General features: G+C 40.2%; 1 protein-coding gene across 4 annotated transcripts; it reads left to right on the top strand.

Moving 5' to 3' along the window:
• The first annotated feature begins 4,031 nt into the window (after positions 1 to 4,031).
• CCNA1 (cyclin A1) lies at positions 4,032 to 15,328 on the top strand. 4 transcript variants are annotated; one of them, XM_079136605.1, is made up of 9 exons: positions 4,032 to 4,158; positions 5,349 to 5,531; positions 9,474 to 9,720; positions 9,908 to 10,032; positions 10,745 to 10,968; positions 12,051 to 12,255; positions 13,240 to 13,353; positions 14,252 to 14,385; positions 14,692 to 15,328. In XM_079136605.1, exons 2-9 carry the CDS (start codon positions 5,367 to 5,369, stop codon positions 14,741 to 14,743), a joined length of 1,266 nt encoding a protein of 421 aa, XP_078992731.1. In that variant the 5' UTR covers positions 4,032 to 4,158; positions 5,349 to 5,366; the 3' UTR covers positions 14,744 to 15,328. The 4 variants fall into 4 exon arrangements, with proteins under 4 accessions (XP_078992731.1, XP_078992730.1, XP_078992732.1 ...); XM_079136604.1 differs by lacking the exon at positions 4,032 to 4,158 and adding an exon at positions 4,419 to 4,551; XM_079136606.1 differs by lacking the exon at positions 4,032 to 4,158 and adding an exon at positions 4,715 to 4,804 and having other exon boundaries at positions 5,346 to 5,531.
• The last annotated feature ends 780 nt before the right edge of the window (positions 15,329 to 16,108 follow it).

Here is a 16,108-nt window from a genome sequence, read left to right as displayed (position 1 = left end):
CAAAGACAGGAAGGGGATGTGAAAAGTTCATAGCATTTTAAATTAGGAATTGAGATAAATGTGAAATACAAGAAATATATTACATGGAATCAACTTTGTTATAGACCTGATGGTAGAATAATTGATTTGCACAGGAAATTTGGTATAAATGGGTCTATTAATTAGAAGGATCTAATGAATACATGTTAGCTAACTTTAATGATGCAATTACTTCATATTCATATATGATTTATCAGATGAATTTCAGGACTACTATAGTGTAAAACCCAAGTTCTCAATGTCCTCTGATAATACATTTTTAGTAAAATCCTTACAACTCAAAACTTTTCCAATTATTTCCATTTTTAAGTGGAAAATGTCTCCATTGTCTCACTGACATTGATTTCCCTAGGTGCAGAATCTTTGAAAGGCCTCATCTCGGCAGTCACAGAAATCTGATTTTAAAGTGCATCTCTAGTGAACACATTATTAAGAATTGCTTCATGGTAACCAAAGTCACCAGAACCTTATTCCTTTCACCAAGTTCTTGGGAGGTTGACTTCTTCATGAGATAGTTGTTCAGAGAGTCTGTAACAGAGCCAGGAGAGGCAATCTTGAGTGGTATTTTTGAACATCACAATTTACTTCTCTCCTTTGGAAGGTGCTGGAAAATACAGCTGGAAATTCTTGTTCTTTGGGTGTCCCCTTTCTAGGATATACGTAGATTATATTCACATCTATTACTTTTTTAAAGACTGTAATCATCTTAAATACTATATCTGGATGCTGCTTCCAAATCTCCACAGCAACATGCATTGTTCTTCTCTAAGTTCCAACTGCTCCTTATTTATGTATCTGTATCCCCCAAGGTGAAATAAATACTAATTATACTGCATATAGTTATCTCTGCTTGTCTGGAACAAAAGCTCCTTGAGGGCAGAGAGCATTTTAACTTGTACTCATACCCAGTTATTGCCTGTTATAAGACAGGTACTCAAAAATTTTAATAAATGAATAAAAAGTAGATTTTGGTTAATGTAATGTATGTAGTCATACCATTTGCATGCAGAGAAGGTAAGTTTTTACAAGTATCAATGAAAATTCCATTCATTATATACTTTTTAAACTGTATAAAATATGTTTTCTAAGGTTAAATACTTTTGAGTGCTTCTCAAGCTGGACTTAGCTCAATCTTTGGTCATCATCCCTGAAGCCATGGGCTAAAATGTCACAAATTGGAGTTGGTTCTCTTGACTCCTTAGCATCTGTCTCCCATCTTACTATGCAGCTTCGTTCTTAAATTAGATGTACGCCTGAGAATGACAGAGACATGTCCATGAGCAAGAAAATATTCTGCCAAATGGGCCTCTGTCCTTAAAATTGGCTCTTCTACTTTTTCATCTCTTTTCAGTTCCATCCTGAAAATCTACTTGATTTCATACAAATTAATGAAAACTGAAATGTTTGAACAGGAAGTTAATAACTAGCGACAATAAGCAAATGTAATAGATGTAATAACTGCTTCTGAAAATGCCAGGTAGTTGCTGGCAAACAGGAAAGATTGTCTTTGAACTGTAATTTGGAGGGGAAGGAGTCAGTTTTAATAAGATTTGGGGGTTTTAAAAATCCCTAGTAAAGATTTCAGCTGTCATTCTTATCATGGAAATTAATTCTACAGTGAAAGCTAGCTGAGACCTCAGTTACCAGGTAAGAAGTGCTGCTCAAGTAATTTGTTAAAAAAGTTACATTAGTATTTAAGTTATGTCAAATATTACAGATATAAAAGTTGCATTTACAATCAAGTGTAATGTTTACTTCTTAATATAATTATTAACATAATATGTAAAACTTGGAAGAATTTTAAAAATTTAAAGGGCATATCAATTTCTGTGCTTCTCCTACATAATTATGTGCAGCACAATGAAACTGCAAGGAAGTACTTTGTGGTCTCACTGGCTTCTGTTCTTATTTCTAAGTTCAAAGATTTATATATTTTCTTTTTCGTTTTCTGTTTTTTTTGGACTGGGACTTTCATATGTTGCCCAGGCTAGTCTTGAGGAGGCTCAAAGGATCTTCCACCGCAGCCTCCTGAGTAGGTGGGACTATAGGTATTTGCTATCATTCCCATCTTAGTATTTTTAAAATGAAAATTGGGCATCTATTCATCAGTTGAGTTTGGTTTTATGCTATAAATCATTGAAGTATAATATTTAGTGAACATATTTTTAAGGCCAAGAAAGGAATAAGTATTGCATGTTAAACAGCTATCTGAAATCATAATGTACATTACACACATATATAAAAACCAGTTCATCTGTCTCACCAATTTAAAATCTGACCAGAGGATTATAATGATTTCATGTGGAATTCTATGGCAGCATAAAAAGAAAACCATAAGTTACATAATCATTTTTCTAAGAAAGGTGTGTTAACATGTAATGATAGTATTTTGTATGTATTAAAGCTGGATTTGGGAATAGCTATTTCAATGAGGGTCAAGAGTAGAAAAGGAATATGAAATAATCTGAGGGTTCCATTTGATTATTTATTTAAAAATCTTTTTTCTTGCCAAAGACAGCTGAGAGACACTAGACATTTTCATAGCCTTGTCCTCTAGATCTAATTAGATTTCGGTCAGGAACATCCAAATTTAAAGAGCTGCCTCTGCCAAGCTGGGTCTCTTCCCAACCCTCAACCACACGGCAGCCCCTTTCTCTTCTTCAACTTCAAACCTAGAAAAGAGGATCAAAAACAACAGGCTTCAGAAGCAACCATTGCACTGGCTCCTTTGTTTTGGGGAAAAGGCAAAAAGTATGAGGTTTCAGTCATTTTTTTGTCCCAGGAAATCAGACCGAAAGGAATGTACAGAGGGGTCAAGACTAGAGAGCCCAGCAAATCTAGTCCTATCCCAAGTGAACTGGTCTGTTGGCAAGACGTGCTGTCTAGTCCCAGGTGGAGTTAACCCTTGAGGCCTTCAATCACAAGATTTCGGGGGTGGGAGACCTGGAAGGCAGCAGGAGTGTGTGTGGAGGATCGGGTGGTGGTGGTGAGAAGTCTTCCATAGGGTGCGCAAGGCAGAGGACATACTTCATCAGACAGAGACACCATGCAAAGCAGCGCCTTTGGTCTTGGTCGGCATCTTCCTTATCTGTTGCAGCAATCGCGGTGTTACGTGAGTTCCTGTGTTGCTCTCATATTCAAAGGCACAGAAATTCCAGGGAGCAATTAACGTCTTTGAAATAAGTGTAGAAATAAGTCTCGCATTGGACAAGATCAGTTTCTGTGACTCTTCTGCATCCAGCACTGATTCCCCAGATGCTCCCCAACGTCCTCTTAACAGCCAAGTCAACCAGATGACTTTCAGTTCGCACTGTTGTTAGGATACTTTTATTTTCTCCCCTCCCCGCGACAGCCGTTCGCTGGTGAAAACATGAAGAAAGTACACTTAGGAAAATGATGATAACTAATCGTGACCTTTGAATGTCCTTTGGGTCTGCGTTGGGGATTTAGGGATGACTTTTTTTTTTTAAGCAAAATCAGTAACAGACTATATAGGTGAGTATATGTAGGCATGAGAATACACACACACACACACACACACACACACACACACTTTTTTTTTTTTTTTTCAAATTAAGTTGTAGATTCTTTCATCTGATTTGCCGGTTGCCAGTCACCTTTGCAGGTGCCTGGGGATCCCAGGATTCAAGGAGCGTCCCGTATTTAAGGACCCAACCCTGCCTCCCTGGAAGACACCCCTCCCCCAGTCCAGGGGCTGTTCCTCCCCGCGCGGCCAAGCCGCCCGCGCAGCGATCCCAGTTCGGTGCCTCTCCACCGTTCCCCGCACTGTCCCGGGCCCCATCGCTGCCCCAGCGTTCCTTCCTCTTCCTGGGCCACAATCTTGGCGTTCCGGGATTGGCTTTTCCCGTTACCAGCAGGACCCGGCCCGGGAAGACCTCTCGTGGGGATCTCGAGCACCACATGCGACCCTCAAACCCCAATTCTCCTTCCCGCCTCACTGGGCCACAGGCGCTGGGGGCCCGGCAGGCGAAGCGCAGCCTCTGGTGCTCTAAGGCCCAAAATGACCGAAGGCCGGCCGTCACCGAGGACTAGGAGGCCCCTGGGTCAGACCTGGGGCCACCGCGCCGCTCCTCGGCTGCTGTCTGGGAGGAAGTGTAGGTGTGTGAGCCGGGGAAAGGGAGCGAGCCGCGCCCTCGGGCCGGCGTGGTCAGGGCGCCGCGGCCTGCGCAGCCCCGAGGGCCCCGCGTCGCTCTCCCGAGCCAAGGTTCTCAGGAGCGGGCCGCGCAAAAGACGTTGGCGGGAGGAGTTAGCGGCTGTTGGGGGAACGGGTTGAGGGAAACAGTCCCTTCCAAAGCACGGCAATCGCGGGGTGGGCGCCGTGCTCCCTCCCAGGCCGGGGGCGCTGGCCAGAAGGGGCGCGTGTGGCGACGGTGACCGCCTGCCGCGGCACGCCCGGGCAGGGCTGCGCAGAAGAGCCGGGGGCGGTCGCCCGTTGGCCCGGCTGGGGCTGAACGCCCAGGGGTCGCGGCGCGTCGGCCCGCAGCGCGTCAGGTGAGGAGGTCGCCATGGCGATGTGGCCCCAGGCGCGCAGGCCCGCTGCGGTTGGCATGGAAGCGGCCCTTGCGAGGCCCGGGGACGCCGCTGATTGGCCGATTCAACAGACGCGGGTGGGTTGAAAGTAATCAGCGCTGAGCGCCAGGCCGCCGCCGCTGGGAGCCCGACGCCCCCGCTGGAATCTATTAACACCTCGGCCCGCCCCGCCCCCCTCAGGCGGCACCTCAGCCGGCTCCTCGGCCCCATCACGGTGTGCACTTGCTAATCGTTCGAGACAGAGAGATAAAACGCCAGGAGGAGCCGGGCCGCTCTGGCTTCCAAGCAGGTTTTGGCGTCTTCTGCTGGTGGGAGGAGGGCCGCGGGGCAGCACCCTACATGTCGCTTGGGAAGGGTACAGAGCTTTCCGCAGTCAGGTACCCTGGCTCTTTTGTTTGGAGTCAGGAGAGATGAGCTTCGTGGCGGACAAAGACTGAGGCTTTGGGGTTTAAACTCTCAACCTACCATCCTGACGTGGAGGTTTGGCAGGATGTCTCCTTCCTGCCAGCCCTCAGCTAGATTTTGGATGAAATCCCGCAGAGATTCAAAGCACTGTTTTGGTTCAGAGCAGCTTTGATCGCTTACAGGGTCACTCATGGCCCTTTCAACCCATAATAATTTGTTGGGAAGATAAGCAATTGGTGCCGATTCCAAGACTTGGTGCTCAGCCTCCTTAGAGATTCACTGAATCCTTGGAGCCCCAGGTAGGGAGGATTGACTAACCGGCTTGTCTCTTTCTCTTTCCCTGGTGGCAGCAGCTTGTGGCGTCCAAGGCAATGCGTCGCAGCAGCTCCAAGAGTGGAGTCGTCCTGGCTACAGTGACCAGAGGTTCTGATGCTTCTCAGATGCTTACCAGAGCCCAGCTTGGTCAAGATCCCCCACAAAGGACAGTGCTAGGGGTACTAACCGAGAATGGGCAGTACAGGAAGACCTGTGGCCAGGTAATGAAGAAGCACTGGGAAAGATGCTGTGGAGAATGACGCTTCTGTGATGGTAGTAGATGCTTTTCTCCTGAAGTTGTACCTGACGGACTCCCCAGGAATATTGCAGCCTTGGATCTGGACTACAAGGAAGTTGATTTCTTAAGACCATCTTAACCGGTCCTATTTTGGGCCAGAAATAGTGATTAATTTTTTTTTTTTTTTTTTTTTTTTTTTTTGTTATTTTTCCAACATGAAGGAAATAGGCCTAGGAACTGTTTGGATTAAGTATTATGCAGAGTGATTCAGGGGCTAGGCTGAAAAAAATGTGATTGCCCAAAATGAACAATGGAGCTGGAGTTCCTTGTCAGAGTTTTGTCCAAGGTAGTACCTAAAGCAGTACCGGGTAACCTTTGCTGTGTTCATTGGGGATAGTGTGAGAATTGGGATTGGATCAAGCTACTTCAGGCTATATTAGGATATTTCAAAAAGGTTGCTTTGAGAGCAGACATCTTCCTGCTGACGAAGAGTAGTTGGGCATACAGGTAATGGACCCTCAGATATTAGTTGTATGTGCTTAACTTATCACAGGCTTATCACAGGTAACTTCCTTCTGAAGATTGAAAATAAATCCAGACACTTAAATGCAAAGGAGGGGTTTGAATCCTTAGGAATGATTTTTTGTTTTTAAGATAGAAAAGTCTTCCCTGTCTGCTATTAGATTAACCTTCATAAAGATGCCTTAAGCCTGTATTGTACATCTAAGTGCTTGATGGTCACAATAGTCAGTGAAGTAGGGGAGCCAGGTATTCTTCCTGTTTTACAGGTGAGAAAGCTTGAGGTTTAATTTCCCCCAAAATGTTGTGGAGGCTAGATTAGAAGCCCCCCATCTCATGTATCTTCAAGTCATCTGCCTTTTGGTGGTTTGATTAGTCTGGAAAAAACACTCAAAATAATCTGTTCAAAGCTTTGGAGAAAATTGAGTGAAAGTGGTTTTAATAAACTTAATTTTCTTAGCAATATTTCTTATAGTCTAAGACCTGATGCTTGTGAATTGGCAGTTATGCTTTGCTGAGTGGTCTCATTTTAAATTCACAATCAGTAATCTCTCCCATTACCTGGTACCACCTCTACATTTTCTTGCTCCATTCCTCTACAACCTTCTTAGAGGCCTATACCTTAACCCCTTTTCTCTTTAATCCTCCATAGCTCCTACTCCATCTTTCTCTCAGCTCATGACTTCGTATACTATTTTCCTAAAAACATGGAAACAACCAGAAGGGAATTTCCATTGTTTCCATGTGCTACATACCCTGCCATTGCCATCCTGTTCTGTAACTAAAATGTCCCTTTTATATAAGGTGATTCCCCCCAAAAAGTGTGCAGTATACTTAATGCCCTCTTGCTTCTTCAAGGATCTTGCTCCAATAACTGTTTTCTGTTATCAGTTTTCTCTGCTTTACTAAGTCCATAAGGATATAAATAAATTATAATTTTTCATCAGAATCTTTCAACTACGCATGTTTTTGCAGCTACTTTCCTGTTTATAACAAGATTTCTTGAGAATTTGTCTATCCTATTAACTCTCAAGCTCTATCAGAGTGAGGATTTGGGATATCATGTTCTTTACTGTATTCCTAGTACTTGGAACAGTACATATGCCAGAATAGCATACAAGTATTTATTGAATGAATTCTGTCTATAGTTCTTCTCTTGTTCTCTTTTGATTCAATTCTTAGTTCTTTCCTTACTTGACTGGTCAGTAGCATTTTACATGGTTGACTATTCTTTATTCTTGAAGTAATTTCTTCTTACTCATCTTAGAGAACACTCTCCAGGCGTTCTGTCTACTTTGCTCATTGGCCACTCCTCAGTATCCTGGTTCTTTGTTTCTCTAATCTCCGAAAGTCAGAGTGCCCCAGGGCTTAGTCTTTGGTTGGAGTCTTGGCCTCACTCCCTCAGTAATCTCTTCAGGTCATCTAGCATTAAATACCATCTGTCTGTTTATGATTCACATTTTTACCTCTGACCTGTCCCATCCCTTGAGCTGTATCATAAGCTCACAAACTCAGCATTCCACTTCATATCTTCACTTGAATCATGTAATAAGCACCTAATACTTGGGCAAAACCAAACATCAGCCCTTTTCCCTACCTGCTCTTCCCAAAGTCTTGTTCATCTCTATAAAAGAAACATATTTCCTTCCTGTGATCAAACCTAAAACATTTGTCATCCTTGACTTCTCTTTTTCTCCTACCTTCCATCTAATCTACTTTGAAAATATTGTTGGTTCTACTTTAAAAAATGTTTAGAATCTCTTTACCTCTCATTCTTTTCTATCCTGCTTTAAACTCCCAGTGTATCTCACCTGGAATTTGTAAGTTTCCTAACTGGTCATCTTATTCTGATTTTGCTTTCTACACCTAAAATGATCCTTTTAAAAGATAAGTCAGGCAGGGCTTGGTGGCGCACACCTGAAATCCCAGGAGCTTTGGAGGCTGAGGCAGGAGGATCATGAATTCCAAGCCAGCCTCAGCAACTTAGTGAGACACTGTCTCAAAATAAAATGTACAGGAAGGGATGGGGATGTAGCTCAGCAATTAAGTGCTCCTGGGTTCAATCCCCCGCTCCAAAAAAAAAAAAAAAAAAATCCACAAAAGTCATAGCAGAGTCTTCCCTTACCCAAAAGCTTTCCATGGCTCCCCTCTGCATGAAACATATTTAAATGGTCTATGGTAAGGCTTCCTTGAGCTTGTCCTCTCTTCTTCTTGACCTTGTGTTCTACACTGCTCTCCTTACTCTATCTATTCCTACTCTTGTCTTTCCTTGTTTGTCTCCCCCCGACCACCTCTGGGCTGAACATTTTGTTCACTGCTGAATTCTGGGCAGCTAGAACAGTGTCTGGAACATAGTAGAGTCTTAGTAAATGTTTGTTTAATGAATATATACTTTAACCCACATATCTCTATTTATGTAGCAACAATTAAACTTGGCATTGACTTGGGGTTATAGTTATCTGATTATAGTAACTTCTGACTGGGGTCCTTTTAGTCCCTGTGATTTTTATTCCAATACTACCATAAGGTTTTTTTCCTCATTAGACATAGGCCATATATTTAATTTGTTAAGTAGAAAGAAAAGAACTACATACTAAGTTGGAATTAGCCTTCAATAGTAAGGATAGATTAATTATAAGCAAAATGTTTATATAGTGATAGAGCTGGCATTTGCATAAATATAACTCAGGCTCATTTAAGCTTACTCACCTGCCCTAACTTGGCTGATTTTCATCCCATCCAACATAACTTCCTTTCAGATGCAACAACATTTGATGTGTTACGCTTGTTCGCTGTGGTGGTACCACAGTTGTTTCCATTGTTCGTGTTATAAGAATAAAGAAAAGGGAGAAATTATTTGAAAAATTTCACCAAGCACAATTGCATTATATCATACAAAAAGATTTTATAACTCATGAGAGGAAGTTAGTAGTATGAGTTTCCAAAATCATCATGTTTCCAAATAACTAGGAATAAAATGGGAACTTCATAGGTGTCTGCAACTAAATATTAACTGTGGGAACTCTGTGACCATATGTCAAGAGCTATGCTGAGTACTTAAATATCTTGTGATGCTATAAACGCAAAGCCAACTTGCAGTTTTCCTCCTGTGGATAGTACCTATTTCATTTTGGAGAAGAGCTATAGCTTTTATTTGTTCTATAATCTTGAGTTCTCTTTTATACATATGTAAAGAAAACAGCAAATTTTAGGTATCTCTTTTCATATATCAGATAAAGACAAATATAACTTTCTAAGCTTTAGTTTCTGTAACCAAATTGGTAACAGATATTTCAGTTTAGGATTCAATCTTACCTATCCTAGCTGCTGCTTTGAGTCACACAGGTTCACATTTCATAGATGACCTTTGTGGGGTGGCCTCTAACAAGAAATTAACCCTTTTTAGGAGATCACAACAATCAGGTGTTTTTCTGGATCAGAAAATGTCTTCCCTCCAGCTGGAAAGAAAATGCTCTCTGATTGCGGGGTTCTGGAGTCATCCAAGCATGGATTTGATATCTACATGGATGAGCCTGAGCAGGGAGACAGAGACAGCTGCCCAGGAAGAGAGGGGATGGCATTTGAGGACGTGTATGAAGTAGATACCAGCACACTCAAGTCAGACCTTCACTTCCTGCTGGATTTCAATACAGGTAATCTGATTCATCTGTAGCTGATGGCGCTCTCTACTCACAACTGTCTGCACTGTTCCCGTAGCAAGTAGCTAGCAAGAGAAAAACATGATATAATGACTAGTTTTCACAACTGCCTGTGGAGGGTGAGTAGAGGTAAGGAGTTTTGAAATTAAATGACTTATCTGACAATGTTAAACCTCTGCAGTTTCCCCTATGCTGGTAGATTCATCTCTCCATTTCCAGTCTGAAGAAGCATCAGATTTGGGCACAGATGTGATAAATGTGACTGAATATGCTGAAGAAATTCATCAGTACCTTAGAGAAGCTGAAGTGAGTTTTCCCACCTTCTCTAGGACCCCAAGCTCCTAATATTAAGCTACAAGTTCTTGACCATAAACTCTAGTGAATGGTACTATTGTGGCATTTAAACATAACAAATCTGTGAAAAATAATGCAGGTCAAGCATCCCTAGTCTGACATTTCAAATCCAAACTGCCTCAAAATTTGAAACTATTTGAACGTTGATATGATGCTGGATGTGGAAAACTCCACACTATGAATCTTTGTTTTATGCACAATAAAAGTATTATACAAAATTACCTTTTGTCTGTGCAAATGCATATATGTTTAGGTTTGGGTCCCAAGATATCTAATTGTGTTTATGTAAATATTTTTTAAAAATCCCAAATTCAAAATACATCATGTCCCAAACATTTTGGAAAAGGGACACTCAACCTGTAGTTGTGATGGTGAGTAGCAATTGTGGGGACAATTTCTGTGTGACTCAAAGGATTTATGTGTTAAGTATTTCACTCTTAGGAATAACCTATATTGCTATTTCCTCCTCAAGTTATCAACTCATTACACTATAGAAGCAGAATTTCATACTTTCTTCCTTATCATGATAAAAATTTATTTGGCTCCAAATCAGCATCCTCCTAACCTTTGTTCAAAAGATTTAAAAATAAAATAGCAACTATACTGGAGAGTGATCTTTCCTGTATTGCAACTTTTTACATATCCAAACTCTTTTTCCAAACAGATAAGATACAGACCCAAAGCACACTACATGAGGAAACAGCCGGACATCACAGAAAGCATGCGTACGATTCTGGTGGATTGGCTGGTGGAGGTTGGCGAAGAATATAAGCTTCGATCAGAAACTCTGTACCTGGCTGTCAACTTCCTGGACAGGTTTCTTTCCTGCATGTCTGTTCTGAGAGGGAAATTGCAGCTTGTAGGGACTGCAGCTATTTTTCTGGCTTCGTAAGTATTCTTTGAGCTTGCATAATGTAAAACTACCTCCTGTCAAAACACTTGATGTTTTTCTCCACTTATTAAAGAAATGCAATGCTTGATAATTAGAACTATTTGTGTCTGTTTTGATAAACGATCATTAGCTTTGCAGGATTTACCAAGAAACTGAATCTCACCCACATGTTTTCTCTTCAATTCAGATGTTTAAGATTTATTACAAGTTCTGTGTCAAGACAAAAGCAGCCATCAGCTCAAATTCAGGAATTTATTTTGCAGGACAGTCTTTTGGCTATATTCTAATACAAGTAAAAGTCCTATTTAAAGAGATTTGGGTTACATAAAAATTGTCTTTTTGATTTAGCAAATAACTCACAATAATAGTTTGTATATTTGGTTATAGTTTATAAACAGTTTTAGTTGGCTCCTGTTCTTATCAGGGTATCATAACAATACCTCATTGTGTGAGAAAAGAGAGTTGGGTTATATCTGAACTGCATTGATGTAACCTGTTACAGAATGATAGTTTCTGTTTTTCTCATTTCAAATATTCTAGCTATTAATTTGTAAATACTTGCCTGTGTTTCCTACAAAAAGTAGAAACAAAAGCAGAAGGAAAGAAATGAAAATAGTGAAACATCGTTCATTCTCTTTCTCTTGACTATTCAGCATCAATTGCTAATGCAGTGGAGAAGGTTAAATATGATGTTTTTAAAAATCAAAGGTCTATGAAATTTTTTTCTTTCCGCAAAATAATTTGAGATCAATAGAGTTGATAGGAATTCACTTGTACTATCTGTCATTTGGAATTTTTTAGTGTCTCTGAGATCAAAACCTAAACTTTCAATTGGACATGGTTTCTCTTTCTACTCACAGCAGTAAGTACTACATATCTTCAAAATATTTGTGTTCATGATCTGGAAACAAGTTTTTAATATTTCCATACTCCTGTGCAATTAATTCAGTGATATCAAAGTGGAAAAGGAGAATAAAGTAAAGAAGTCAGCAATGCTGTGCTGAGAAACATGGCTAGTTGGTAATACAGGAAGTAAAGTATGGGTTCCAAACTCCTAAAAATTCTTTACCTTTCCCAGGAAATATGAAGAGATATATCCACCTGAAGTAGACGAGTTTGTCTATATAACTGATGATACGTACACAAAACGGCAACTATTAAGGATGGAACACCTGCTCCTGAAGGTCCTAGCTTTCGATCTGACCGTACCAACCACCAACCAGTTTCTCCTTCAGTACTTACGGCATGAAGGAGTGTGTGTCAGAACTGAGAACCTGGCCAAGGTACGCCATGGGATTTCCAGGAACTTCCTGTGCCAAGGAGGGTAAAAAGCAGCCTTTCCCAGTCATCCTTCAGTTCTGCATTCTTTTGAAGGTCCCTCTCACCCCCAGTTGTGGGCCCAGGACACTTTTTTAGCAATGAAAGACAGTTAATTTTAAGAACAGAAATCTGGTTATAGGACATTATTATTGACTATATTTGGCAGGCACAAGTTGTCTAATCACTCAACTATCAAAGGAATTTAAGCTTGGAAACTCTTCCATTGGTGGATATAGACCACATGCAAGCAGTACTTCTTAGTTTGGGAACTAAGATGTAGTTTAATTTAGTTCCAACATCATCCTAACCTATTAAGTAATAAAGCATTGTTTGGTTATTTAAAGTTACAGAAACTTTAGTTGAAAGTATTAAAGTATTGGTTTAATCAATTTACTTTCCATTCACTCCAAACTAGGATATCTAGTATATCTATGCCATACAGGGAGCAATAAGGATGTTTGCATACATTTTAAAGTATATTTTTTCTGACATGATGAGTTCCCATCAGTACTATTCTAGCTTCAGAACCATATTCATTTGCCTAGTAAATTAATAGCTTTAGTATTGTCATATCTTTGCCTTTGACTGAAGGCTCTGTTCCCATTCCAGGTGCCAGAGCAATACAACTTTTCTGACCAGCATAAACCTGCACTACTAGTGTAAGACAAGAAAAGTAACCTATCATATGTACTATGTGGTTAGGCCAAATACTAGGGTATCGAAATTCTATTACAACATAAATATCATTGTGGTTAAAGACAGTCATACCAATATTGATCCAGTGATTTGTTTTGACTGTTTGTTTCTGTGCTCATCACTGGGTACTGTCTGAACAAAGAGAAGACACAATTTATTATTATGATTTTCCTAGGTGTACTTATGACTGCAGTCAAATTAGATCTTGGTCAAATTTCTAACTCCAATGAGGTTTTTTCTCTTGTGCTTAGTATGTAGCAGAACTGAGTCTACTTGAAGCTGATCCATTTTTGAAATATCTTCCTTCATTGATAGCTGCAGCAGCTTACTGCCTGGCAAACTATATTGTGAACAGGCACTTTTGGGTAAGGTTCTTTCTTCTTTCTAGATGAAATTCAAGACCTGTCTAAAATCTGTTCAGTAGCATTTAAGGCCTCCAGGCTTGCCTCTTAGAAGGACAAGTTAGTTTAAACTGGATGTCTTCACTGTAGACTGCAATTTGCTGCTGAATCTTGCACATCAGTCAATCGTCATGACTTTGACTCAGTGGCTTTACTACATGCACAATAGAGATCGTAGGAAGTCAAGGAGATCACATTGCAGGCCCATTCAACAGAAGCAGGCCTAAAAATCTGGGTGCCCATCACTGATGAAGGGCCCTTGAGATGCAGTTATTGGCCACTTAGAGCAAAAGTTGTTGACTTTACCATATGTTAAAAAGAAAAATCCTGTTCAATGAGGATGGCCAGAAGTTGCAACCAGTCTTTCAAGAAAACAGGATAGTTGGTGTTACCTCTTCCCTGAGGAGGCAGTGTCATCAAAAACGGGTCCCTAGGTTTTGTTCTGAAGGCCCACTTTTATACTAAAAAAAATGGGGTGTCGCCCTTTATTTGCTGGAATACTTATTTTTAGTGCTGCATTTTGACTTAAGAAGCTTTCATTTTTCTATACAAATAATGTGGCCACATAAGCAGGACTATTTAAGGACCAGTAAAAATCCAACTCATCAGAGAACAGGGGAAGTGATCTGCCCCTAGACTGAGAATTACAGATAGGCAATATGAGCAAACTTAAAATTTAGAACTCTGCTCTTCTTTTAAATATTTTATATCTAAAGTCTCTGAAGTAAGTGGGTATGATTTCTTTAAGATGAATATGGACATTTACTACGGAATTAATTCCTTTTACTTTACAATTGATTATCTTCTGACTTCCGTATTTTAAAAAGTTATGTGAAACAATTTTTTCTTTTGTCTTGATTAGCCAGAAACCCTTGCTGCATTTACAGGCTACTCATTAAGTGAAATTGTGCCTTGCCTGAGTGAGCTACACAAAGCGTGCCTTGACATACCCCATCGACCTCAGCAAGCAATTAGGGAGAAGTATAAGGCTTCAAAGTAAGTTACTGACATTTTCTTATCTTGGCTCTCTCTTCAAAGTTTAGTGGGTAATAGTAGTATCAGAATTAGGAAGTAGAATAAATGGTATATCTGGTATTAGATTGGAAAAGTAAGAATACATGTAAAATCAATAAAATGAATTTGGAGAGCCCTAGTTTGATAATTGTCAGATTGTAGTACTTATAGTCAGTCAGCTCTCCTTCCTATCTGCTATGATGCCTACAGAGTTTTCTGTAACCTAATTGAGATTATATAAAACAAATGTCCGTGTTTTGTGCTGACCTTGTGTGGGTTTCATTTCAGGTACCTGCATGTGTCCCTCATGGAACCACCTGCAATTCTTCCTTTGCAATAAGTGTCAGAACTGGAGCACTTCCAGAACCCAACCACCAGATCACAAGATTGCTCCTAGTTTCCATAGGTTTCTGCAAGTTGGGCCAACTGATGTCAATATAGATGACTTTTAAAATATGTAAATGTTTTAGTTTCTCTTAGACTTTAGTAGTTACTATTTAGTCTAGCATTTTTAAAGAATAAATAACTTGCCTTATGACCATGTGTTAGGCTTATTTACTAGTTAGCATGGCTGACATGCTTGCCTGGAATTTTAGTTGAGAATATTCTAAGTGTTATCACTATTTTGAGCCTTCTTCCAAATTGGTTTTTATATATGAGGCATGCTATTCAGATTCAGTGTTTTGAGGCATACAAGGATTTTCATGATTGGTAAACGGCTTGTTCTTTCTTATTTCTTCACACTCCATATAGGTTTCTACAGACTGGCAAAGGAGGGAAGGGCTAGCTCAGGCAGATTGGTGAAGAGACACCAGCAAGCACTTCTACTCCTGCTTTTTCCACAGTTTAAATCAGTGGACTGAGGCCTAAATGTGTTCAAGTATATTTGCCTGGACTTACATTTCATTCTAACCCAGGGATCTTATGCTCACTTTTAAAGGGATGCCATCATGTCTGTATTCAGATTGGATTTAGGAACTCATCAAGCAGGTATTTCAGTTCTAGAAGATGCTTTGTGGGGTAGAAAGAGCAAACTTCACCATGAGACTTGAGACTAATGAAGCCAACCCCTTTATATATCCTTTGGGATTTGCCCATCCTAAGCTTTGCTGTTGCTTAAATTATTCACAGTTCTATATTTTACTTCCTTACACATTCATATATGGCACTTTCAACAGCACTTATGTAGGATACAAGATAGAAAAAATTGAAAACAAAACATGTGTTTTGACTTTCTTTTAAAGATTGAAAGGCAAAATGAGAGTAAATTTGGTCTCGAATGTGAATGATGCTTATTGAAGATTGAATGTGAACTTTGTATTTGTGCTGTTGTTAAACCCAAAATTGGTAGTCTTGGGCCAGTAGGTCTTGGTGGCACATGAGCCTTGGGGCTATGTGCCTCTCTGGGGGGAGGCCTCTGTAGACCTGCCCCCAGGCTCAGTCTGAACGGCTCTGTGGAGACAAAAAGACAGAAAATATGTTTTTGGGATTCCTTTTATATAGGAAAGATTAAATTTGGGTATATTTTAGAAAAATGAGAGTAGATGAAATTCACTCTAAATTTTATACTTTTTTCAAGCTCTAATGGAATTATGAATATGAAAATATAGCCATATTTTACATATTTTATGAAGAATTTTTTTATATTTGAAAGTACTCCCAAGCTCTTAAAAGGTTTTAACATTGTCCCCCTTTTTTCCCCTGC

Source organism: Sciurus vulgaris, assembly GCF_902686455.1.
Source record: "Sciurus vulgaris genome assembly, chromosome: 4".
Classification (NCBI taxonomy): domain Eukaryota; kingdom Metazoa; phylum Chordata; class Mammalia; order Rodentia; family Sciuridae; genus Sciurus; species Sciurus vulgaris.
The sequence above is the reverse complement of the archived record's forward strand: the minus strand, read 5'-3'. Positions and strand labels throughout refer to the sequence as shown.